Source organism: Talpa occidentalis, unplaced genomic scaffold (assembly GCF_014898055.3).
Source record: "Talpa occidentalis isolate TD23 unplaced genomic scaffold, MPIMG_talOcc4v2.1 talOcc4.2, whole genome shotgun sequence".
Lineage (NCBI taxonomy): Eukaryota > Metazoa > Chordata > Mammalia > Eulipotyphla > Talpidae > Talpa > Talpa occidentalis.
The window spans coordinates 86,288,064-86,313,260 of record NW_023602073.1 but is presented as its reverse complement, the minus strand read 5'-3'; the positions used below and the strand labels follow the sequence as shown (position 1 = coordinate 86,313,260).

Below are 25,197 nucleotides of genomic sequence, written 5' to 3'. Positions count from 1 at the left end.
TTTCAAATTTAATTTTAAAAAGAGTAGGAAACCTAATCTTTTCTAAAACAACTAGATGAGAACATAATGCACATGACTTCGAGGCTCTATTCAACATTATAGGAACATTTGGTTTCATAGGAAACCATGAATGCTCAAAACCAAGAACTAACTTTTCAATGTCTTATGGTTCAGACAATTGTCTGAAAGTGGTCTGTGTTCTGACTAATCAATCAAGTGAAAACATGACTAGTAGTGGGATCTGAGATGCCAGAAGTGTAATGACTCACTAAACACATAAATTATTAACCTAATACTCCAAGACACCACTAATCAGAAGAAGCTAGTCAATCAGATGGAGCAAAGACTTGCCTGAGTGATACCAAATGGTGGATGGTATGCCAGTGAACTTGATCTGCTCCTACACCCACCTTTGAGTTGGGAGAAAGAGAAGTCAAAGAGAAAACTATATTCTCTGGGAGTCTGGGAGTTGAAGGTGGCACTTATATCTAGGCATTCTTTTGTCTTTTTTGAGACAGGCACTTTAATTTTTTTGAATTCTCATTTCATAAAAGAGGATAATAGTGAGGTTGCAAGGGTGATAGGTCAGTTTATTCAATTAGAAAACAAAATCAAAAGTTACAGCCACCATGAGATGAGGGTGGGCTGACTTGCTCGTGACTGCTGCTGAGGGCTTGTTGGAACCATTGAGTCCACCAGTGTGGGCTGCATGCAGATAGGCAGGGGTGCCAGTGCTCCTCCCGGGCATACACGCTTTCTGAACTGGCCATCACTGCTTCTCCGTACAGTGAGGAGTGAGATGGACTGTACTTTTCCACCTTCAAATGAATCTGTAAATCCAGTTTTGTGATTAGGTCACACAAAGCACAGAATCTTTCCAGGAAGTCAGTCTCCTCTTTTTCTTCACAGCCACGTACACCTATATGCTGCTTAGTTTATTACTACTGTGCCTAAAGTGGACTGTACAGCTAATGGAACATAAAGAAATTTGTAAAATTTGATAGATTTTGGTACAAGGAGCTCAGCTGAAAAGAAGGATACTCAAATTCTATAGAGGAAGAGGAGAAAGCACAGATGAAACCCATGGATCTTAGTAAGGAAGGAAGATGTTACTGAGATGTAGTTGGTAGGAACATAATGCATGGGTTGTCTTCAGCATAGATGAATTTTAAAATGAGGGTAGGGTGGGGTGTGAGATATAGGAATAACTGCATATTTGTTGCAGATGGCTCACTGGATAGCCTTTTGGAGGACATTGGAATGAACTCCTCTTCACTTTCATTTAGATTTATTTTTCTCCTAACAGAAAATTGTTGACTAGGCCCCTAGTGTCTGTTGATGAATAAATGAATAAAAAATGTGATTTGTGAAATACACACGCAAACACGTATATTTCAGCCTTTAAAACGCTCATGAATACTGTTGTGGAGAACATCATGCTAAGTGATGTAAACTAGCCACGGAAAGACAAATACTTAATGATATCACTTATGTAAGGAATCTAAAAAAGGGTGAACTCCTAGAAGCAGAGAGAAGCATGGGGTTGCTAAGGACCAGGAGAGGGGGAGGTGGGGACATAATGGGTCAGTTTCAGTTATGCAAGATGAATGTGTTCTAGTGATCTCTAATATACAACATGATGACGGTGGTTAAAAATAGTATATTGTATACTTAAAATTTGCTAAGAAATTACATCTTAAAAGTTTCCACTCACATAAAAATGATTAACTGTGAGTTGATGGATATGTTAATTAGCTTGATTATAATAATCACTTCTAATGTATATATCAAAACATGTTATACACTGTATTTATGTGTATGTATATACACACACATAATTTTATTTGCCAAGTATATCCTAGTAAAGCTGGAAAAATAAAGGAAAATGGTTGGTCAGGAGGTTCTTAGGATGGCTGAAAGAGAATTACTTAGAAATATAATACCTTATCAAAAAAAGGAAGAACAAATGTCCTATACAACAGTTGGAGAAATTTAGATGGAAGAAATGCCATTCAAACTGTCCAAGTAATACTTCCAGAGAAGTTTTGTTTCTTAACTGACTCTCAGAAGCAATGTTGCTGTTACATGAGATGTAACTTAGAATCTGTTTTTTGTTAAGCAGGCATAGGTCTTCCAGAAAACAGTGAAATCTTTATCTCTATAAGTTTCTGGGAAAAAAATTGGAGGAAGGGTAGTGGAATATTTTGAACACAATTGAAAAGAAATAATTTAAACTTCCTCTGTAATAAAATCAATGGGAGTCTGGAGACTAAGAGCAGGCAATGATCCAAATTATCTTGATTTTTGCTAGAATCCAAGAATATGCATGAAATTATTCTTATTCTCTGCAGAAAATGAGACAAAAATCTCCTTTGACAGAGGAATGTAACAACCATAAAAAATGACCTGACTCAGAAATCCTCGGCTGGATTTCAGAGATCTGCTGTGGGGAATGAATGCTAACTGGGAAGTAAGATGACTCATTCCAGGCAGAGGTCACTTGGAAATGTGTAGTGAGAAAAAGAGAGAGGATTAAAAAAAAAAAAAAAAAAAACAAAAAAAAAAAAAAAAAAAAAAAACGAGGGGGGAAGAAGCCAAAAAGGCGGGCCTGCCTTGGACATGCTGTCAGTTCCTGGGGCAGCGGATCTTTGCTTCCCAGGCAACCCAACATCCATGTGGATCTGCCTTTCCTGTGAGTAGAGGCAGGCCATTAAAAAAATCGCTGTTTATTAGAAGGATTGAGGATTTCCTATTGCTCTAAGGAAGAGCAGTTTAGACAGCTTCACCTCATTTTGAGGGGGAGGAGAGTCCCCAGAAGTGGAGACATCAGTAGTCTTCCCTTTCTTGCCTTGGCATTAGTTGCTCAAGAAAAGTTGGAAATTGTCTAATCAGGTGGTTGGCTTCTCCATCTTTTATGATTCTATGTGCATGTTTTAGCAACATTCCTTTTAGCCCACTTTGATCCTTCAAAGTGGGTCAGTTAGTAGACATTGACCTTTAGTAGAATGGGTTAGTTTTCATTTAAACTTCTTTATATTAGGAAGGCAAACATCTTCATGAAAGGTATCTGCCTTCTTTGGAGATTTGTTTGACTCAAAATGTTTATAACTATGTAAATGAATGCATGTAACAACTATTTAATAAAAAACATAGTTAAATAGGAAAGCCTTTTGTTTTTATTTAGTCATTATCTCACTAACAAGCAATTACTTTATTTTTAAAATAGGGCTTTACTGGAAAGGATGGTGCAATGGGACCCAGGGGCCCACCAGGACCACCGGTAAGAATGGAATTGGCAACATTGTCCCTCACCCCTTACCCTCATTTTCTAGAGAAGAACCTGGTAACCTGACTTTGAGGTACATTCCACCTGTGCTCTGAGGTTAACTCTCCTAAGTCAAAATGGGCAAGAAAAAACAGATATGTTAAAATACAGAGTCTTTCTATCTAATCAAGTTATATTTGAAAAATAGAAAAATATCTTTAACTAATTAGGTCACTAGCTATTTAGTGTCTCAGTTCCTTTCAGACCCACATTGAGTGGTAGGGTTTCATGACCTCACTGATTATTTCCTATTCTAGAATTTTAGGAATCTGTCTACTGTGATATTTAAATTCTAAGTTCATTTATTACTCAGTAGCTATCAGTTTTTCAGCAGAAGTAAGTCTTATTGAAATAGGTCTTCTGATTAAGATCTTAGCAGAAAATACTGAAACCAATGATTCTGAAAGTGGCATGTGCCTGTGCATATCCAAGTGAGGCCACAATTAAGTTGTTTCAGGTGATGGATGCTCTTTATATCTTAAAGCAGGATGTGATGACATGAGCACATATGTTAAAATTATTTTATTACTTATGTTTTAAGATGTATATTCTCAGATACAGGGGAGTTTAAAGTCTACCAAACTTTCATTTTAAATATTTACTTCAGAGAAAAGGGATAAGTGTTTGTAAGCTGGTACAGCCACTATGGAAAATTTTAGAAGGATCTTCAAGAAATTAAAAAAGAACAACACTATGATCCAGCAATCCTACCTTGGGGAATATATCCAAAGGAAATGACTCACTATCTTGAATAGACAGTTGTACTTCCACATTCACTGAAGCATTATTTGCTATACAAAGATATGGAGACAGGCAAATGGATCAAGAAAATGTGGTGCATGTGTGTGCATGTGTGTTGAGAGTGACTTTATATATATGTATACAGCAAGTGATTATACATATATAATTATACGTATATATGTATATAATATTTCATTGTGTATAACATTCCATTATGTGTCATCTTAAATAAGAAGAAATGCTGTCATTTGTGCTATAGATGAAACTTGAGGCCATTATGCTAAGTGAAAGACAAATATGGCGTGGTATCACTATGTGGAATCTAAAAAGCAAAGGTCAAACCCTTAGAAACAAAAACTGGGAAAATGGTTGCTAAGAGTTGGGGGTGGAGGGCTGGAGCAGTGGGGAGGCATAAGAGAAAGCAGTAGAAGAGTAGACTCTGCCACTTATAAGATGAATAAGGCCTGAGGAGCGAACTTATAACATATAACTCTGTTTTGTATGATTAAAATATATTAAGAGAGTAGAATGTTATTAAATTTGATGACAAATAAATGTCATTAAAAAAGGTAAATAAAGAGAACTTTTCAATAATAAAAAAATAAATATTTACTTCAGAGTCTAAAATTTATATAACTGACGAAGTAAAGGACTTTTAAAAATCAGTTTAAGGAAATTTTAGACTTTAGAATAATGTATTGGCTATTAGATACAAATACTAAATATGCCAAAGTGTCTTGAAACTGTGAAAAGCAAGAGGGAGAAATTCTTGTGGTTTTGAAGGCATGAAGAGTGCTGGTATTATAGAAGAGAGTGAAAGTGTGGAGAATGCACCAAAGAAAAAGTCAATTTCTTGGCTGAGCATGCAATTTCCAGCAATAAGGGAGACTTTGCAACCATGATGCCCAATTTAGCATAAAACTGGATACTTTCTTAGTTTCTTCCCCAGCCAAAGTTTTCATTCCTGTCTTTTGATGGGCTTTTGGTTTTGTAATAGAAATAAACTAAAAAAACAGGAATTGCTTTCTGCAAAATCACTTTGTAATGAATTTATTAGGATCACACTGTGATAATTGTTTATCTGATTATATATATATTTTTCAACTGGTTTCAATATATTTTAGAATTATACAGTCCTATGAAGATTGAGAATTTTCGAGATTGTTTTCCTTCATGTTATCTTATAATTTGGTTTGAGTCTTTAAGTACAGGATTACATGATTATGTACTGTTTCTTTTAAAGCTTTTAAAACTAACCATGCTTTGTCAGTTTGCATTCATCACAACATTCTTTTTCTCGGCCTACATGATATAGGGAAGCCCTGGCTCTCCAGGAGTCACAGGACCAAGTGGGAAACCAGGAAAACCAGGAGACCACGGCAGACCAGTAAGCGGGCAGCTTGCATGCAAGTGTTCTTTCACTGTGGCCATAAATAATGAGGGGACTGCAAGGCTTTGGCATATTTATGTTATCTCTGTTGTCATGTGTTTGAAGCATTTGTTGAAACTGTGCTAAACCCTTGGATTTAACTTGGTAAGAGTTCTAAAGCTTTGCTCTCTGAGTTATAATATTCTGGGATGAAAATTGTGGTCATATGGTTTCTTTAGAAGGAGAATGGGATTAGGAGCCAAAACACGTATTTTTGCATGGCACAAACACTCAAAGCTGGGTCAGCAGAATGATTCTTTTTATTTAGGAGTGGTCTGCTGCTTAAGATAGAAAAATAATGGTGACGCTGTGTGGCGCCTCATTTAGTAGTTGACAGATGTTGACCCTTCGGTGGTGTCATCCAGTCTTGTATTTGAGCTCTTCTCTTTCCTTGAGGATGGTAGAACATTAGTTTCAGAACCAAAAAAGACTTATTTATCATTTTGCTTTTCAATACTGCCCTGCTTCAATTTACAGCTTAATTTTCTTTAATTCTGATATTTTGGTTGGTGTGATAGTTGAATGGTTTTATGCATATCTGTTATTTTCAAATTAATGTCTCCAAAACTGAATTCAAAGTACATCATAGTTTCCAGAAATATTTGTAATGACTTTTGAGCTTCAAATTCTTTTTTGTAAGCTCTTCCTTACTTGTATGTGTGTTATGATTTCATGTTAAGCATTTTAAGCATAATTCAGAATAGAATTCTGAAATATAAAAATTTATCTTAAAGGTGATTAAGTTCAACTATTAGTCACAACACAAATGTGTCAGAGCTGTTTTCTGGACAGAACATCTCTTAACATTGTTTATGTAACAAGTTACATAAACACAAGCTAAAACAATTTTAATGTCAGACAAACAGGATAAATCCTTATGTGACATGATCTGCTTGTTATGTTTACATAAGATTAAGCAAGCCCCATAAAGATGAAAGGACTGCTGATATACTTTATAATCTGTGTGTATCTCTGCACATGATTTTATTTCTCTCATTTCCTCAATGGATCATGGTGGAAACATCCCAGGAGCAGTTAAAAGTACATGGAACTTTTCTATCCATTCAGAATTCTATTTGTATTGTTATGACTGCGAAAGAGTCTCATATAAGCATATTACTAATAGGTAATTGATGGCTGTAGCTAGAAACCTGAAAGAAACTTCTACTTCCTTTACTTGAAATATGATCTGTAGATATTGACAGTAATGATGACTTCTACACACTGTCTATATTAGAACAATCTCAGAGTGACAGTAAATTAAACTATCATCTTGAAAAATCTCAAAGTAGCAGTAAATATGAAAACAAATTCCTGCAATTTAAGAAAAGTTCCAGACTCAGTAGTGTTTCCATAAAAGTTTATTACTTTGGGCAAAGGGAGAGTCAAACTCTACTTTCTTATGATAATTATAATTTAGTAATATTTATTTGGATCTTTTCTACCTCTCTTTATCTTCTTCATCCTTCTAAGGTGGCAAATTTCCCCCCCTTTTTCCCTATTCTGTCTTACCTTTAATTTTGAAAAGCAAAACTAGCAGATGGGTGTAGAAAGGTCTTAGCAGATGAAGGTTTGGCTTCATCACCATTAACTTATATAATTAGCTGTTGTAGCCAGATGATATCTTCTTAATTTAGAATAATGATGTATAGTGAATGTTTTCAAGAACTAGTTGTGGAATACTTTTATTAATATATGGAATAGCTATTTGTTTAGTTCCTAAATATGTCAGTAAATGTTCTAGGACATTTAGTAAATGTCCAAAATATGTTAGTAAATGTTCTAAACAAAAAAAAAAAGTCCTAATACAGTTGCTGTTAATAATAAGTGATATGAAGAAAAAAAGAGAGTAATGGGTTAGGAATTAATAGTGATGGTGGGAAGGTGGCTATTTTAGACACTTAGTCAGGGAGCCTGTGTGAGGAGCTAACATTGGAATGGGGTGAGGGAGCAAGCCAAGCTCTGTGGAAAGGGGATTCTAGGCATTGGGAACAAGTTGAACAAAAGCCCTGAGTGAGGAGTGAGTCTGGTATGTGAAAAGGACAACAGAGAGGCCTAGGTATCTGAAGTGAAGGGAGTAAAGGGAAAAGGAATTAAAGATAAGTTAGAGAGCTGGGCAGAAATGATCATGTAACCAAATAAGGGGTCAGGAAAAAATATAACAAATTAAAAAACAAAATTCACAGACAACTGTAAATCAGAGACATTCTGTAGGGGAAGGGGAGGCAGAGGGATCAAAACAGGGGAGGAAAGAGTAAAAGGGACTATGGTAATGGTATACAGGCAAATTGGTGGTGTGAATTTTATGGGCACTACACCTCATAAAAGCATACATTGTTCAAAAAGGAAGAATGATGTAAAATATATAAAAAAGAAAAAAGAAATTATTATATAAAGCATCTTGCCCATGATAAGGAATTCTTATTTTATTCTAAGTGTGATGGGAAGCCCTGGAACTAAAAGAGTGATATGATCTAATTTTCTTAGAAAAAATATCACTCTGGCTTCTGTGTGGAGAGAGACTATAAAGGGTCAAAATGGAAGCATGAAGATATTGGGATATTGGAGTAATTCAGGCAAAAGTCTTAGAGATTGTAAGAGATGGTTTGGTTTGGATTATTACCTGAATGTCATATTTGTTAATAATTTTGCTGTTCCTTCCACAATAGCAGTCAGCAGTCTAGACATACATTACTAAAAGAAAAATCTTTTTGTACTAAAAAGAAACTTATTCCAAGGTCCTCACATAGTCAGAAGTCTAAAAGAGAAGGGACAAATATTCTGTGACTGTATTTGGATGTGGGACCACTATTTGGAGTGAGTTATTTATAAAGGAGATATCTTGTTCTTTTTATACCCAATGCACAGATAATCATTGAAGTTAGATAAACATTTAGATTGGGAATTGACAAAAAGTCCTCTGTTTTTTATTAGAGCTGAGCCAAGATTAAGCTCATGGGCAATCTACAATAACTAGCTGATCTAACCAGCCATGGTGATGTGGAGGAAGTACAATGGCACCAGAATAATTTTCACATGTATTTCAGTTCCAGGTCTAGATTTCAGTTCCAGGTCTAGATTGTGAGTGGAATTATAAAGGTATGCATTTGCATTCAACAAATTCACATCTCAGCACATGATTGAGAGAGAGAGAAGAAAGTGAGAGGAAAGATCAGATTCATTATTACAGACAAGCAAAATTTGGGTAACATAGCTATAAATGTTATGTCATTTTGCTAACTCAGACTGTAGATCTTGCTCTCTTTCATCACATCCATTCATGATCATGTTACACGATGTTTGTCCATTTCTAATGTATGAAATTCCTGTATTTTAGGGTGCATCTGGATTGAAAGGAGAGAAAGGTGATAGAGTACGTATTTCTTAAAATTTGAGCTCTATTTAATTAGCATGTTGAACATTGAAGTCTGAAATCATAGAAATAATATGCTAATGATTTTCATTGATTTAATTAACAAGGGAGACATTGCTTCCCAGAACATGATGCGAGCAGTTGCAAGACAAGTCTGTGAACAATTGATAAGTGGTAAAATTTCTTTTCTTCTTAATCTATGAATGGTTTTGTAATTAATTGCAGAAAAATGCAGAGTGTGAGTCATTAAGTTTCTAAGATATATGTTCTTATTTTTGATGAGTTCTTATTTTTATACATTGTCAATTTTTATCTGTTTATATAAAGATGATAATTATAATGATCATCATTGAGATTAAACAATAACACAAGGTTAACATAGTAGCCTATTATCTTTATATTCAGTCTTACATAAAATCATATATTAAGAGTGCTTTTCAGCTTTCATATTAGGATTTTTAGTAATTATTCTCTGGATATATATAGCAACAACAAGCATTAGGTAATTTAATGTCATTTAAGTTATGACATTCAAGTTATTCTATTACTTTTAGGAAGGAGGCCCAGCAAGATTAATTTAATGATAGAAAATCCATTTGGATGGGAACCTTTGTTTTGCTTTCTTATTTTTCACACTCTTTTCTCTTATTCTATGAGCCTGTTAAGTAGTGAAGCCAGTGCCTGCAGACTGAGTGTGGTCTTAAACTCAGAATTCCTGCTCTTAGAAGTCTTAATCACTGTTTCTCCTAGGTGACTTTGAGGAACATTTGACTAGAATTGTCTATGTGGCTGGTGGGAAATTTGAGTTCCTGGTCTACACCCCAACCCTAGTGAATTATTATTTTTGAATATGAAGTCTAGAAATATGCATTTTTCAATGTATCCCATGAGCAATTGCAATTTACACTACAGTCTGATCACCTTTACCTTAGGTACACACAAAATGGTACAACTTCTTAATTTAAAGTAGGCTCTTGTTTGAGTGACATCATCTGGCTTTATAGAAGAGCCATATTAAACTTTTACAACTCTTTTGTCTTTATAATACTTGTAGCTGACTAGTTATCATCTTGTGGAAACAATTTTTTTTCAGGGATCATTTTGTACTGAGTGACTGATGTGTTTTATGTTTTATTTTAATTTTATGATTCTAATTAGAATGTTTCCTGGAGGGGAAGGAATAGAAATGGTTTTCACTAGACACTGAGAGAGAATAGTTTCATCTTCTCATTCCTTCCTGTTAGGTTTCTTTCTAACCAGTCTCATTTCTTTCTGTAGGTCAGATGAGCAGATTCAATCAGATGCTGAATCAGATTCCAAATGATTACCACTCCAATCGCAACCAGCCAGGCCCACCGGGTCCTCCTGGCCCCCCTGGCAATGCAGGAGCCAGAGGAGAACCAGGACCTGGGGGACGACCAGGTTTCCCTGGCACACCTGGGATGCAGGGACCCCCAGGTGAAAGAGGTAGGTGTTTCTGGCTACTGCATAGGGTGAGGAAGGAATCATAAGGTGGGACCTGGGTTGGGTGAAAAAGCACATGGGAGACTGAAGTTGGCAAACTACTTTAACTAGTCTTGTTTGGACAGTCCCAGAAGAGATGTTCATGATCAGTCTTCTTTAGGTAGCTGGAGGCCATAGAGATCCATAAATCTTAGAAAACAGGGTGCTTTTGTCAGAAATCTCTGTAAGATGTGCTGTTTTCTGGTTGTTGTTGTCAGTGGGAAAAACTATCCTGGCAAACTAAATCAGGCACTAAAATCTTATTAATTGTTGTGACTGGCAAGAGTTGAGTAGCAACTGAATATAAGCAGCCCTAGATTTTTAGATCCAAATTCTTTTGGTTCCTTTATTCAGGGCCTGGCACTGATCTTATGAGTTAGTTTGGCTTTAATTTCATGGTAGATCAATGTAATTGGAGGAAAAGAAGGAAAATAGGATTGTCTAATTCCAGATGTTTCTGAACTCTACATACTCATTTTTATCGTAGTAGTAGTTGACATTTTGTAGAAAATTTAAGTATTTCTATAATTCTGATGGTTTGGATGCTGTACTAATGGGGCTTACTAAAGATAAGATACCTTTAAGACATTCTTCAATGAGTTGTAACTATTCAAGATTTCTGTTCTTAATTATTGTTTCTAAAAAATATATTAGACATGTTTGTTTTCTTCAAATAATTTTTCCCTGACTTGTAGCCAGATTTGTTTCTTGGCCATGAATCTGGAATTACACAAATGTCTAGAAAGAATTTGGCTTAAAGAGTGAACTTCTGTGAAAAATTAGATTCTGTTTTCACCAAGGGAAATAAATTACTTGAATCAAATATTATCAGTTAAGATGAAAAGTACATGTTTCCAGGTAACTTCCCTTGCCCCCAACCTATGCTTTTTCTTTTTGTATTTTCTTAGGCTTGCCGGGAGAGAAAGGAGAAAGGGGCATCGGATCTTCAGGACCACGAGGGCCACCTGGCCCCCCAGGTAGGTTTAGGAGTACCTTCATTCCATAAGTAAATGGTATGAATGTTGAGAGAACAAGCATCCCGCAAGAGGTCATGACTTTATCTGGTAAGCTTCAGGCAAGACTCCTGTCATGGAATATATCTTAGCAAGTTCAGTTGGCATAGCCTTCTTATTTTTATGTTCTCTGTTCAATAAATGTTTTATTCCCTTCTATTAAGCATTTACTGTAACCTTGCTACAAGAGGGTATAAGTTAGCACTTGCTGTTTTCTTTTTTATGAAATTATTACTTGTTTTGTTTGGACCTGGTGGGTTATGATGTCATTTTCTGCCCTTCTAGTATTCAAGATGGAGTTACTACACTGAGAAAATATATTCTCACTAAAAAGCCTGACATACTGCAAGATTTCACTCATACTTTCTTCATGTTTTAGAAAGAAATAATAATTGACTATTTATTTTATGCATTTAGTAGATGAAAGATAATTTGTTATTCTGTATTATGAGGTGTATGGGACTCTCCCAACCAACGTCAAGCTTTATAGTTAAATCTTTGCATTTCTGTTCACCATAAGTATCACTGGATCCAAAACAACATTGCTTCACATTGTCTGGAGGTGTGGCACAGGCACCCCTGGGTTTTCATGCTATTCTAATATAGCTTAATATAGTCATTTCCTTCTAGTAGTCTTATCTCTGCAAGACTGGAAGCAAACCAAGAATTCATTGATACCTTTAGTTGTACTTAATTCTTGCTAAGTCAGTTTTCTTTGAATAAAATTATTTAAAATAGTTGGATTTCTGGCATTAACTTTCTGGTAGAAATGGCCCATCACATTTTGGTTCATATTGGTGATTTCTTGAGGAAGTATTTTCTTAACATATATTAGTGAACCACATGGTCTTGAGACAGTGGAGGTGCCAAAGTATTGTTGACTGCTTCAGGAAATATATTTGTTTTAACTCCACTCTAGGTCCACAAGGAGAATCCAGAACAGGCCCACCAGGGTCCACAGGTTCAAGAGGTCCCCCTGGCCCCCCTGGTCGTCCTGGAAACTCAGGTATCCGAGGCCCCCCAGGTCCTCCTGGATACTGTGACTCATCCCAATGTGCCAGCATCCCGTACAACGGACAAGGCTACCCAGGTATGTTGCTGCCTGTGTAGGGATCCAGGTTCACTCAAATTAAAGTGCCTTTATGAAAATGAAGTTCCCTAGGATTGAAGGAGGGCTGATTTAAGGATTTCTTAAATATCAGCTCTCTCAGTGTGTGTTTTGATTATGTAGTAATATTGTTCTCTCTTAAGCATACAGTATTATTTCACCATTAGGAACTGATTGCTTTCTTTTCCTTCCAATAATTACCAGATCACAATATATTTCTCATCGGAGTTCAAAGAAGGGTACCAGTTTACCTTAAAAAAAAAAAAAAAAAAACCCTAAACTTTGGGAAAAGGGATTTGTTGGCTACAACTATAGAATGCCAAGAATATATAGCAAATTTTTGTTTTGAACTCTAATTCATGAGCAAACTTCTGATAACATGGTGCAGACAACTGAAATTAGCCCACTGTTCCACAATGTCTATGGAATGAATATTTATGAAATTTGGGTCTTAAAGTTTTTTAAAGAGTCAGTAGTGAAATTCTAGTGTTTGATGACTGCTGAGGGAAGAAGTCTCTTGTGTCTAATTTTGGGGAATTCAGGGACTGGGGAGTTACACTGCTCTGGAAATAAGAAAGTCATGTAGTAGTCAGTGGTGACCTTTTCATCAGTGCACCTGCAAGCATCTTGCAAGTTTTAAAAATGATATTGCTGTTTGATATGGTTGGCTACTAGCAAGTAGTGCATGAGTAGTTGAATAGCTAAATATCTATATATCTATATATTTATGTACATAGTTACATATGGCCAAAAGTAATAATGAACCTTAATATAAATTCTCATGCCACCCATTCACAAAAATACAATTTATTCTTTACAAAATAAATTTAAATTACCTCTGCCATATGGCATGTGTGAATAACTGGAAATATATGGATATATATATATATACTTTAACCATTACATACATAGATGGATGTGTATATATATTTTTTGCATAGTAATTCAACTTTTAAAAACTATCATCTTTGACCTGTTTCAGGTTCCGGCTAACAAATTTTCTAAGTCGCCAGTGCTGCTTACAGTTTGAATACATGAAAATCCTGTTTCTGAGATGTTTGCGCACGTGCTTATTAGGAAATGAGTCTGTATGGAAATTCACCACAGATATGGTTAACGAAGCGGGTCGACATCATAAAGGAGGGTGCAGACTCTATACTAACTTGAATGAAAACAAAAGCAGTGGGGTTAGTTTATATGCCTGATTCATTTCAGTAATAATGTAGAAAAATACTATTAAAAAGAAAAGTTTAAACATACAGCCATGAGGAGCCTCGGTGGTGAAGGAGGGGGCATAATAAAACTACTAACCAGCAGAGATCATGCCGTTTTTGAGAAAAACAATTAACCTGGTTAAAAAGAAATGTCTTATGTAAATAATCAACTAATTGTGGCTTGTAAATGATTTGTACGTGATCCTATCGACTAAAATTACTTAACAATTCTACAATAAGCTTGTGCATCAAAGCCTGCTGCTTGCTCTATGCCGGAATAACACCAAATGGAATCTCCTCATCTCTTGCTTGTTAGCAATGTGTCTGATTCAGGGCATCTGTCTTATTATTATCATTTTTGTGCGTGTACTCTCATTGGGGGTTTGTAATTGCAATTTTCAAGCCAAAGTTTTATAATAACTTTTTTCCTTCCTGTTTTGCTGTAGTCACGGGTGTTCCTCACCCACCAGCTGTAACTTAGCCTGTGGAGACACAGCCACAGGAATTGTCACGTACTGTATATTACCTGGTGATAGTGCTTTTCACCTCCAGAGTTCAGTTTCTAGGAGCCAATAAAACTTCCCCTCACCTCCTCATCTTTCCGAATTGTTATTTGAATTGAGGAGTTTGAAATCATGAACAGTTAGTTGGGAATTTGCCGAAGTCCTGCCTAGGTTCTGCGTTTACAGTTCTTTGGCCCAGTCTTGGACCCTTTCCAGGTATTTGTGCAATGATTGTATTTACCTCTAGACCTTGGAAGGTTTAGAAAAACAGTGCCATTTGATTATTTGATCACCGCCAAATTCTCTCTGCCAATGGAAATAATTAGAACAGTGTAACTTATCTATTTATAGTTAGGAGATTAAGACTGGAGTGCCATCACCTCGGGTGATGATTTAGCTTTACTGTGTGTGCCTTCCAAATCATGCCGTAACTGTAATGTTGAATCGGACAGAGCCGTACGTGCCCGAGGGCGGGGCCTACCTGCCCGAGCGCGAGCCCTTCATCGTGCCGGTGGAGCCGGAGAGGACCGCCGACGAGTACGAGGACTATGGCGCCGACGAGCCTGCGGACGAGCATCCTCCCCATGCACGCTGGAGGCGCGCCCTGCCCCGCGGCCCCGGGCAGTGAACCTGAGACCTGGCTCTGCGCGGCCAGGCTGGGGGAGGTGTTGGGATTCTCATTTACAGGTCAGATAGAGCAGTGTGCGTGTTATCTGCGATGTTTCTTTTTGCGTCGCTTCATCCGAGAGTCCTCTTCTGACTGTAGAGAACCTGTTGCTACAGGAAGCCTAGTTCGCAGCACACAGCCTGTAGACATCTTTGCCTTTGCCCTTGAAATGCTTGCAAAACACTTGTTCACAAAAGCTGCAAGAAGGGAACGTGCCTTGTGCCTTTCGTTAGCAAGGTGGGCAGCCTCAGTGAACCTGTTCGCTTAAGCAGTCAGTCCTGGAACCCAGAACTACTGTTTATTTCCAGAGGGCCGGTTATCTTTTCCAATACTTATTTGCAATTCAGTGACACCATCATTCAAGTAATTCCCCTCCTGAGAGCAAAAAGGAGGGAGAAGCAACTCCATTGCAATTATTTATCTTCCTCTTCTACCTTCTGTTATACATTAGGGCATAGAATGCTCTTCTACATCTCCTTTAACCACCACAACCTTAAGCCTTGTAGCTGAAATTATTGTATCAACTGGATACACTTCCAGATTGCCTTAAACCTCTTGTTTTAGACACACTAACATTTATGCCAAATTGCAGATTATTCTGCAGAGATGGAATTGCATGTTTGTGTTGTATATTTAGTATGAACTTTTTTTCAGAACATAATGTTTCTTAGTTATCAAAAGCAGTTGGAAATGTTTGCAAGACTATGAACATAGAATTGCTGCTTTTATATTTTAACTGCAGATTGTGAATTTCACTGCCTTATATTATTTATTTCTGAAACAAAAGAGGCATTTTTCAATAAAACTACTGAAAATTGATGTGGTGTGTGTGTGTTTTTTTCTTCTTTGAATTGCCTTTTGGACTGTTCAGACGGTTGTTACAACAAACAAATTCATATCCTTGGATACAGTTACAAATCTTGCTAATGCTATTAAATTATGCTAAAGAACTTTAGATTTTTAATGATATGGTGAAGTCATAGAAAGAGAGTTGTGAGAGTCTTAAAAAGCCCAGCAGATTCCAAAGACTTTATTTGGAATGTAGAGGATGTGTGGGTTGGTGGAAAAACAACTGTGTATCCTAGGAGACCCCAAAGAACCAAATAACCTCTAACAACTCACAGGACTTCATATGCATTTAATCATTTTCCTATAGCTTACCTTATCCAATAGCATGTTTAATTGCAAAAAGGAAAATGCCTTAATGGAAATTTTTACACTAATGATTCCCTCTTGCACTTTTACAAATGCAATAAAAGAATTTGAACTATCAAAGAAAACAAGGGAATGTTAGTTTGAAAGAACCAACATCTGTCGAAGAGAGAGAAAGATACTGGCAGAAAGCTTCCCACAGAGCACAACATATGAATTAAAATACTTGCTGGAGACCAAGATCAAAGGGATTAGACTGTGAATGAAGATACTATGTTCAAAAGGCTTCCAGCAGATTGCTAAATTCACAGCACTCACCTGTGATTCCCAATACAGACACTTTAAAAGTTAGGAAAGAACACTGAGATCATCCCAGTTCAATTTTTTATTTTATGTAGGAAAAAGGAGACTCAACTAATTACCAAGACTGTAGGTCTTATGGTTCTTAATGCAGCTTTATTACCAGATATTCTCTTGCCCTGTTAGTTACCCTTTCCCTTTCTGGGGACACTTATTTTTGGCCAGGAGGTTTCAAACCTCAAAGTTCTCCGAAATATTTTTTTTCTTTTTTTAAAGATTTATTTTATTTATACAAGAGCCTGGGTATAGGCCAGATGCTCAGGAGGGTGAGAGGATCCACCAGAGACAGAGTGGGGAACAGAACAGGCAGACAGACGGACCAAAAACACTGCTGAGGGGAGCAGCCCGTGAGACAGGAGAGGTCTGCTCGCTATGTGGGTTGCTCCCCGGCAGGCAGGGATTGAACCCGCACTGCAGAGGCTGCAGACAGCTTCACAGTGCTGCGCCCAACTGCCTGCGCCATCAGGGAGGCCCCTGAAATAAATTTGACTGATTCCTGATTCATCTGGGTTTTTCCTGCTCTGTGATGATGAAGGTCTGTGTTAGGAACCTAAAGATGGGGTGAGTTCCTCATCACTAATCCAGGGTAATGTGGAGCTGAGGCAAAACGGGATTCCACCTTCTTTCACAGGTTAGATATGAGTTTGCCTCTTGAAGTTGGCCATGCACTGATTCTCTATCTTCTAATTTGTGCTGGGAGAGGGGCCAGATGGCCATGTTAGTCCTAACCAGGGGGTAAACATGAATACTAGTTGAGATCCATAGGAATTTTATTTTCATAGTGTACTTCCTTCTTAGTTATATTTGCTGACTCTCATGTTAAAATTTTGTAATCCCTGACTGAGTACACACTGACTATGCAATGGGGAGAAGAGTTCAGGTAGTCTGGGTTTTAAAACTAATGGCAAATCCCAACAACATCAGACATGTAGGTGCTGGTTTATTATTAAAACTTTTGTAGGGGGAGTACAGAACAAATTCAAACACGTTTTCCTAGCTCTTTAAATTTGGAAGCATTATGAGAAATTCACTATGTATAAGGTATATGACGCTAGGGCTCTTATTTTTAAGAAAATAACCCCAAATAACCGTGAAGGAATTATAATTTCTACTGAGGTCTACAGGGAGAATGATGTCAAAATTTAAAAATAACGCTTACATAGATCATAATTTAAGTGTTTTTTAAAATAGAATATACAAAGGATTTAAACATTTAGCAAGTTTTAACAAGGTGGCTGCATGCATATTGTCTCAAATTTGTGTCTATTTTTGAGCCTAAAAGGTAAAATGCTGTATATGCAATTGCTCAAATGTGCACATTGACAAATGAAGTCCATATAATTGTTTCTAATTATTTATGATTTATTATACTAATTGTGCTGTATTTGGCATGTAAGATTATTCCCCATTTTGTTTAGTAGTAATTTTTGCATAATCAAAGGGGTTTTGATTATATTGTCCTCCTGTGATCTGAGTGCCTTCTAAAAGAATAGTCAGTTTTACAAAGAATAACTCCAGTATATATTTTATAGAATTATTTATTTACACAAGAACTGGGATACAGGCCAGAGGAGTGGGAGGGTGAGAGAATTCACCAGAGACAGAGCAGGGAGCAGAACAGGCAGATAGACCGAAAACACTGCTGAGGGGAGCAGCTGGCAAGGCAGGAGAGATCTGCCCCACCATGTGGGTATCTCCCTGGCCAGCTGGGAATCGAACCGGTGCTGCAGAGGCTGTGAATAGCTTCATAGTACCACGCTCAACCCACTGTGCCACCAGGGAGGCCCTATCTTTTATTTTAAAGACAATATTTTAAATACAAATTAATGTTGATCCTTATGTCACCTTATATTTTTATTAGAAAATGAATTTAGATGGGGATGTTTAGGTTAGCATTTATTACCTTTTTTACTCTTAGATTCAGACCACTGAAGGCTACAGAAAAAATCATGTGGACTTGCTTTCAGGGAAGGCTCTGTGTGCTTGTGACCTACAGACCATTCAACTCTGATCTCTTGCTTAGTTCCATATCAGTATATTACACTGTATATTACTCCAAAGACACCTCAAACTTAGACCACCTGGGATTTATTAGGATTAGACTCAACTCTGAGTAACAGAAAGTCACAGAAATACCTGCTTAAACAAGTAGATATTCCTTTTCCCCCCTCATGTTTAAGGAGTTAAACATCCAGGATAGCTCTGTTTTCTTGCTCTTTTTTTTTGTAATTCTAGTAACCTAGTTAACCTTATGGTCCAAGATAGTAAACAGAGCTCCTATTATCATGTCCCTATTCTGGAGGAAGAAGGGAGTGAAGAAAAACTTATCCTTTTAAAGGACACTTCATTGAAATTAAAAAAAAAACAACTTAAAACAACTAATTTTTAGTACATACCATTAATAGGACTTAGTCATATGGCTATATCTAGCTAATAAATACCAAATATTATCTTTATTTTGGGTGGTCATTTACTAGACTATTATAAAATCAAACACTCTATTCCTATGTGAGAAGTAAAATGGCTCTTGGTGTCAACTCAAGGTATTTAACACAATATACAAATCTGAACATTATCTCCTGAAGAGCAGATTTTTTTCCATGGTTCCTATCAACCATTCATCTCCCCAGTCTAGAAATTTGAGAGTCATTGTAAACTCTTTCTTCCAAGTCTCACATCCAAATAATCAAGTCCAGATGATTGAGCTCCTCTACATATATCTTATCTGTTGTTACCATTCAATTTTAGATCTTGGAATTTCTCATCTTGACTATAGTAACTGTCGTGTCCTCTACTTAATATTCTCTAGGTGGTGTACAGATTTCTCTGCAAGTCTTGAATGGTCTGACAGCTCCCTAGTCTTCCTTCATCACTTAGCCCTTTTTGGGACTGTCTGGAGTTCCCACTGCACTATAAATGAACTCTCCCAAAGTTTCAGCCTCTTCAGTAAACAACCCCAGCACCTCTGACTTGCCCTGGAAGATGCCACAGAGACTAGTTTATGCCGCCCAGAGTTGTGGGTGGGGACAATACCCATAAGGTATGAGAAACCTCAGACCTCAGCACTGTTTCCAAAACAACAATCCATCCTTTTACAGAATCCTTTTATTGTTTGAGGATCATATCCCATTGCCCATCCCCATCTTCTATTTGCCTGCTCTTACTCCGCCCTATTCAGTAGAGGCATTAGTAGTCCCACTGCTTTGAAGAAAAGCCCTATCCAATACCCTTTTACATAAATAAGTTAAATTTTATTGCTCCTTCTTCCTCTGTCACACACATGTATTAAAACCGTAACTCCAGATCTTCCACCTGCTTGTAATCTCCAGGACTGAGCACAGTTGGAGAAAATCACCAGTCATGGCAGATTGGTTTGTCTATAAATTCGTGGTGACCAGCCTCAACTGGCTGGTCAACCTTGCTCAAGAATTTGACTCTTTACAAAAACTTTTGAACTCCAGCCCTGCTTCTCATCTTGATAATGACATTTCTTGCTACATTTTATAGAGACAGTGATTTCATGTAGGAATGAGAAACAAATTGGGAACATTACCTTTCACCAAGGATACAAAACCACCTGCATCTGTATCCATAATGACCTTTTGTTTCAATGAAAGCAGCATCTCTACTTCTTGAATCTGGGTTCCTTTTTATTTCTTCCTTCCACAAGTATTTGATTGAGTACCTACTATGTGGGAGGTGCTGTTACACATGGTGCTGGGACTCTATAATGAGTTGAGGAAAGTGGAGACCAAATCCCTCCCCTGACAAGACTCTCATTTTCAGAGTGAAAAACAGAAAATAAACAGGCAAAGCAAAGATAATCAGAAGGTGATTTATACTATAAGGGAAAATAGAACAGGAGGATGGAGAATGTGATGTGCCTGCTACTTTAGGTAGAATAGTGGGAAATGCTTATTTGAGCAGAGATCTGAATGAAGGGTGGCTGAAAGTATGAGGTTTCAAATCTAGCTGATAATTGTGTTGTCTGGATGGCTTAAGTATAGAGATTACTATCCATGGCTTTAGAGCTTTAGTTCTCAATTTTACCTACACTGAAATCACCTGGGGAATTAAAAACAAAAAAGTCAGCTTGTATGAATCCTACTCTTACAAATTATGATTAATTGGATCAGTGTGAGATCTACCAATAAGGATTTTAAAAGCTCCCTCAGTAATTAGAAAGTATGGTTAAGGAGACAAACTATTTCTAAAGATTCTGTTGGAGACAGAGTTCATTATGTTGGAGATGGAGTCCCAGGAATATGAAAATATATAAATATATTCTTCAGGTAAGTCATGCAAACATTAAGAAAGAGAAACTTTTACACTTTCTCTCTTTGGCCTTAAATATCATTTTTATCCCCAAACTATATTTCTAGCCCAGTCCTTTCTTGTAAGCCTTTCTCTGTGTGTGTCTCCATGGGTCTTGGTGTACCTACAGTTGGATGTTTCTTCAGGTATTTCAAATTCGATGTGACCAAAGGGAAATCACTTGCCTTTCTTCCACATTTCCACACTAGCTTTTCCAGCTTTGTTGTGAGTGGTACAATCACTCAATTGCTTAACCCAGAAACCTGAAAATTAACATCACTTCACTTTTCTTTACCTCCTACATTCTATGAATTACTAAATCCTTTCGGTTCTATCAAGTGTTTTGTTTTGTTTTTTTAACTTCACCTCTCTGAATCCATACTGCCATTCCCTTCCTCTCAGACCCATTCTCCTAGCTGGATTTCTCACAAGTCTTCTGTCTGATTACTTTCCAGTCACTCATTTCCATCTCTCCAATCCATTTTTCTCACAGTTCTGCAGTCAAAATAATTATTAGGAGTTCAGATCTTGTCCTATCACTGCATTTCTTAGTATCTTGCAGTGGTGTCTAGTTCAGAAACCTAATCATAACTCATGTGCCATCAAAGATTTAGGCTCTTGCTTTGGGCATCATAATTCCTCACTGATCTCAATTGATTTTCCCCAACCATATTGGACTTCTCTTCCTACTCCTTCTTAATCCTGAGGCTTCACAGGCGCTATTTCCTTTCCCTGGAATGTGCTCTCATTATTTGCTCACATTTTATTTATCCTTTAACTTGCTGCTGAAATATCACTTCCTTTTGGACACCAGGACTCCTGCTTCCAAAGTTCAAGATCCCTGCAAAGTGCATTACTGCTCCTTACTTTCTTTTTGATTTTTTTTTTTTTGTATCATACCAGCAATTCCTTTTTCAGTGTTTGCTTTTCCTGCTGGATGGCAAGTTTCTGTAAGAACAGTGCCCATAATATTTTGTTCACTATTGTGTTTCCAGAAACCACCAAAGTGCTCATTTTTAGGTGATGTTCACTAAATATTTGTTGAATGAATAATTAAAGGTAAAACAAACTTTTTTCCTTAATATATTAGATTTGGTTTGAAACTCATTAAGAATCTATTTCAAACTCCTGAAGATTGAATAATTCCCATGAAATGGAAAGTGGGAGGATGCCACTGGGGGTATGTGCAGGAGACTTTACTGACAGGAAGACTTGATTATTCTTTACTTTGGGTTATAATATAATTTTGTTTCTTTTCATGGTACTACCATACACTTGTGAATTTAAGGTAAAGGGAGTAACGAAGAACAAGTAATTGGCTATACTATAGGAAACATTTAATGTTCTCTTTTTCAAGATTCATACTTGGAAAATAAGACACAGAAGTTGCTCCACAGTATCACTGAGTTACTAATGAAAAAAGCCTCAGGTGTTTAGGAAATGCCACAGAGAAGAAAGGATGTTTTATTTTCTTTCATTAAGAAGACCTGTTTTGCCAAACCACTCCCTCAAGAGTTAGCCCGTGAAGGATGTGAGACAATAGAGTTTATTATAAAAATGACGTTTTGACAGTCATTAGAACTTTTGATTGTTGCTGAAGTTCCCCAAACAGGATAAACAAAGTGTGTCAAATGGGAAATGCCTGTAATCAGAACATTTGTCTGAGTTGTGTTGCCAAGTCAAAGCAGACTTGAGATATTTGTTGGTTTAGATTTCTGCTGTTTGGAGGCCTCAAAGCAAATGCTGCTGGAACAAGTTGCTTATGGTCAATTAATTCAAGTGAAGTTCAATTAACAAAGATAAGTCACACTTTTTTTTTCTACATAACTCCTTTTTAGGTTTTCTTAGAATGTGTATTTTGTTTTTTTTCAACCTCCCATTTTTTGGTTTCTCAATTAGCAATATTAATTTCAGAACAAAATGCAAAATATAGTTAATATTAAGTTGTATATTTATTTAGAGAATTTCTAATGAAGTTACAAAATATGGATAATTTAAAGACAGGATAAAAAACAGACATGTAAGCTATTTTGTGTATGGTAAGGTGCTAAGCCAATTCCATGCTCCCACATCCCCCTGCCTTAGGCATTCTTGTCATTATGAAAATATGTTTACAAAAATTAAACTATTGTCTAAGGTCATAGAGTTAGAAAATAGAGGTTTCCAATTTATATCTTTGTCTTATACTTTGCTGTCCTACTTTCCACCTGTGGCGTGCAGACATAATCCTGTCTCTAAATCTGCTCACAATGAAGAGGACACACTGCTCTTGGGTAGTCCTGGGCTTAACCCATGGTGTGGGTGCAATTAAACTAGGATCTTAAGGCATTCATGAAGTTCTCTGATTCCCAAATTCTGAAAACTTGGACCATAGATTTACCTCTAAGTTGTGGGAATATTAACAACAGATTATCTGTAATCTTTTTGACCATATTCAGAAATTAAATCAGATACAAATCCTGTGAGAACACATTAGCAATTTCCCAGTAGTTGTTCCCACTCTTAAAGGGATTGTTTCGGTTCATCTTCCAGCTGAAGTTTTCTGACTTTCTTGTCAGTTTTCATTTGATCATTTTAAGTTGTAAAACCTATTTCTCCTTTTAAATTTTATTAGTTTATAAGTCCCTTTTTTCACTCAGATTAATAAAGAGGATGATTATGTAGACAAGTTCAGTGTACTGATCCATAAAAGAATGCTGTCTCTCTCCCACTTTGGTCATCCAACAGCTCCAGTAAATTCTCCTTAAAGCAGTGATTGAATTTCTCAGTGCTTCTTGGGGATCATGGTGAAAACTCTTATGTAGGGTTTTAGTACAGATCTTACACCACAGGAATTTAGTGTTCCTTGTTTTGACAAATGGAAGAATGTGGAGGGGAAAATTTTGGAAATAGTTCTTTCATTAAACCTCTATCAGAATTGGTAACGAGGATAGTCTTACACTTTTCCATGCAATCAGAATCATGGCTTTTAAAAATAACATTGTCTTCTTAGGTTGCGGAATCAAGGGTTACTTTTTTTTTTTTTTTTTTGTGGGACCCTCACCGGTGGCCGGGGACCGAACCGGCACTGCAGAGGCTGCAGGCAGCCTCGAAGCCCAGCGCTCAACCGCTGCGCCACCAGGAGAGCCCAAAGGATTACTTTTTATGAATAAAATGGGGAGGGAAAGTAGCCCGCCCAGGATTGGCAGTGCAGCAACAGACACAGAAAGGCTCCAGAGCTAGGAACGCCTGGACGGGAGTCTGGACTTCCCAGTGGTTTTGGGAGAGTAACTCAGTTTCACTGATCTTTACTTTTCTAATCTATAAAATGTGTATAACACCCCTTTGCAATGTTGTATTGGAGATACTTAGAAACAACACATATTTTATTTTTTATTTTTTTAAGTAACTTTTTTTTTTTAAGATTTATTTTATTTATTTATACAAGCACTGGGTACAGTCAGAAGTGCGGGAGGGTGAGAGAATTCACCAGAGCCAGAGCGGGGAACAGAACAGGCAGACTGACAAAGTACACTGCTGAGGGGAGCAGCGGACAAGGCAGGAGAGGTCTGTCAAGCCATGTGGGACCTTGCCCGGTGGCCGGGGATCAAATTGATGCTGCAGAGGCTGTGGCAGCTTCGCAGCCCAGCGCTCAACCGCTGCACCACCAGGGGAGGCCCAAAACAACACATATTTAAACACTTAATCGATTTTAATTAACTTTTAATTTTGTGGAAATTCCCAAATGGGTAGAATTGTTTTTTCTATATTTGGCACAGGGACAACGTCCATGTGAATGTTCTGTCATTTATTAGAATAGGTGGGATAACAGCAAGTTCTTTTAACAGAGAGACTGTACTAAAAAAAAAAAATACTTGTCTCAAAGACATTCTTTATACTATGTCTAAATTATGACTACTTGGAAATTTCTATTCAAGCTTCATGTTAATCAGGTATTTAACAGAATTATCTTTGTCATGGTGGGTTTCATAACAGAGTTCTATCTTGAATCTAGAGGACAGACAGTGAAGCTAATTGATGTATGGACTAGATGCCATCATGTTATTAAAGACCCATGTTCAAGAAATAATAGGAATTTGTTACCAGTAGGAAAGCCTTAGGAGACCTACCCATTTATGTAGTAGAATGAAGATGTTAATTGTATGTACTATATGAATTGTATGCAACTGAATTGTTTATAATGACTTGTTTTGGGTATTTTGAGAACCTCCTCCAATTGGGCTAACCATTAAGTGGTTGTTGATTGAATTATTTCTTGAATTTTAAGTGCATTGCATGCATAAATATTATGATCTGCAAATGAATAAAATTTATATTTAGAAAATAAACCAATTCAGAACCTCATAACTTATTTATGAACAAAATGATTGCCTCTTGACCAACTCCCCAACCACTGAAAATGTTCCACTCTTTCAGAATTGTATAAAAATAATAACACATGACAACCAGGAGTCAAAGTATTTTTTGATAGTCTGTGGCATGTGGCTGGGTATGG

General features: G+C 36.9%; 1 protein-coding gene across 3 annotated transcripts in view; it reads left to right on the top strand.

Moving 5' to 3' along the window:
* COL12A1 (collagen type XII alpha 1 chain) overlaps nucleotides 1-15,693 on the top strand; it is a 115,046-nt gene extending 99,353 nt beyond the window's left edge. For 2 of the 3 annotated variants that reach the window (XM_054698933.1, XM_054698935.1), the window contains 8 exons: nucleotides 3,227-3,280; nucleotides 5,382-5,453; nucleotides 8,833-8,868; nucleotides 8,976-9,042; nucleotides 10,147-10,335; nucleotides 11,280-11,348; nucleotides 12,304-12,474; nucleotides 14,662-14,876. In XM_054698933.1, the coding sequence (XP_054554908.1) occupies nucleotides 3,227-3,280; nucleotides 5,382-5,453; nucleotides 8,833-8,868; nucleotides 8,976-9,042; nucleotides 10,147-10,335; nucleotides 11,280-11,348; nucleotides 12,304-12,474; nucleotides 14,662-14,837 (834 nt within the window). In that variant the 3' untranslated portion in view covers nucleotides 14,838-14,876. Of the gene's footprint in view, nucleotides 1-3,226; nucleotides 3,281-5,381; nucleotides 5,454-8,832; nucleotides 8,869-8,975; nucleotides 9,043-10,146; nucleotides 10,336-11,279; nucleotides 11,349-12,303; nucleotides 12,475-13,474 lie in introns of all 3 variants that reach the window. The other variant, XM_054698934.1, reaches the window with a different exon arrangement.
* The last annotated feature ends 9,504 nt before the right edge of the window (nucleotides 15,694-25,197 follow it).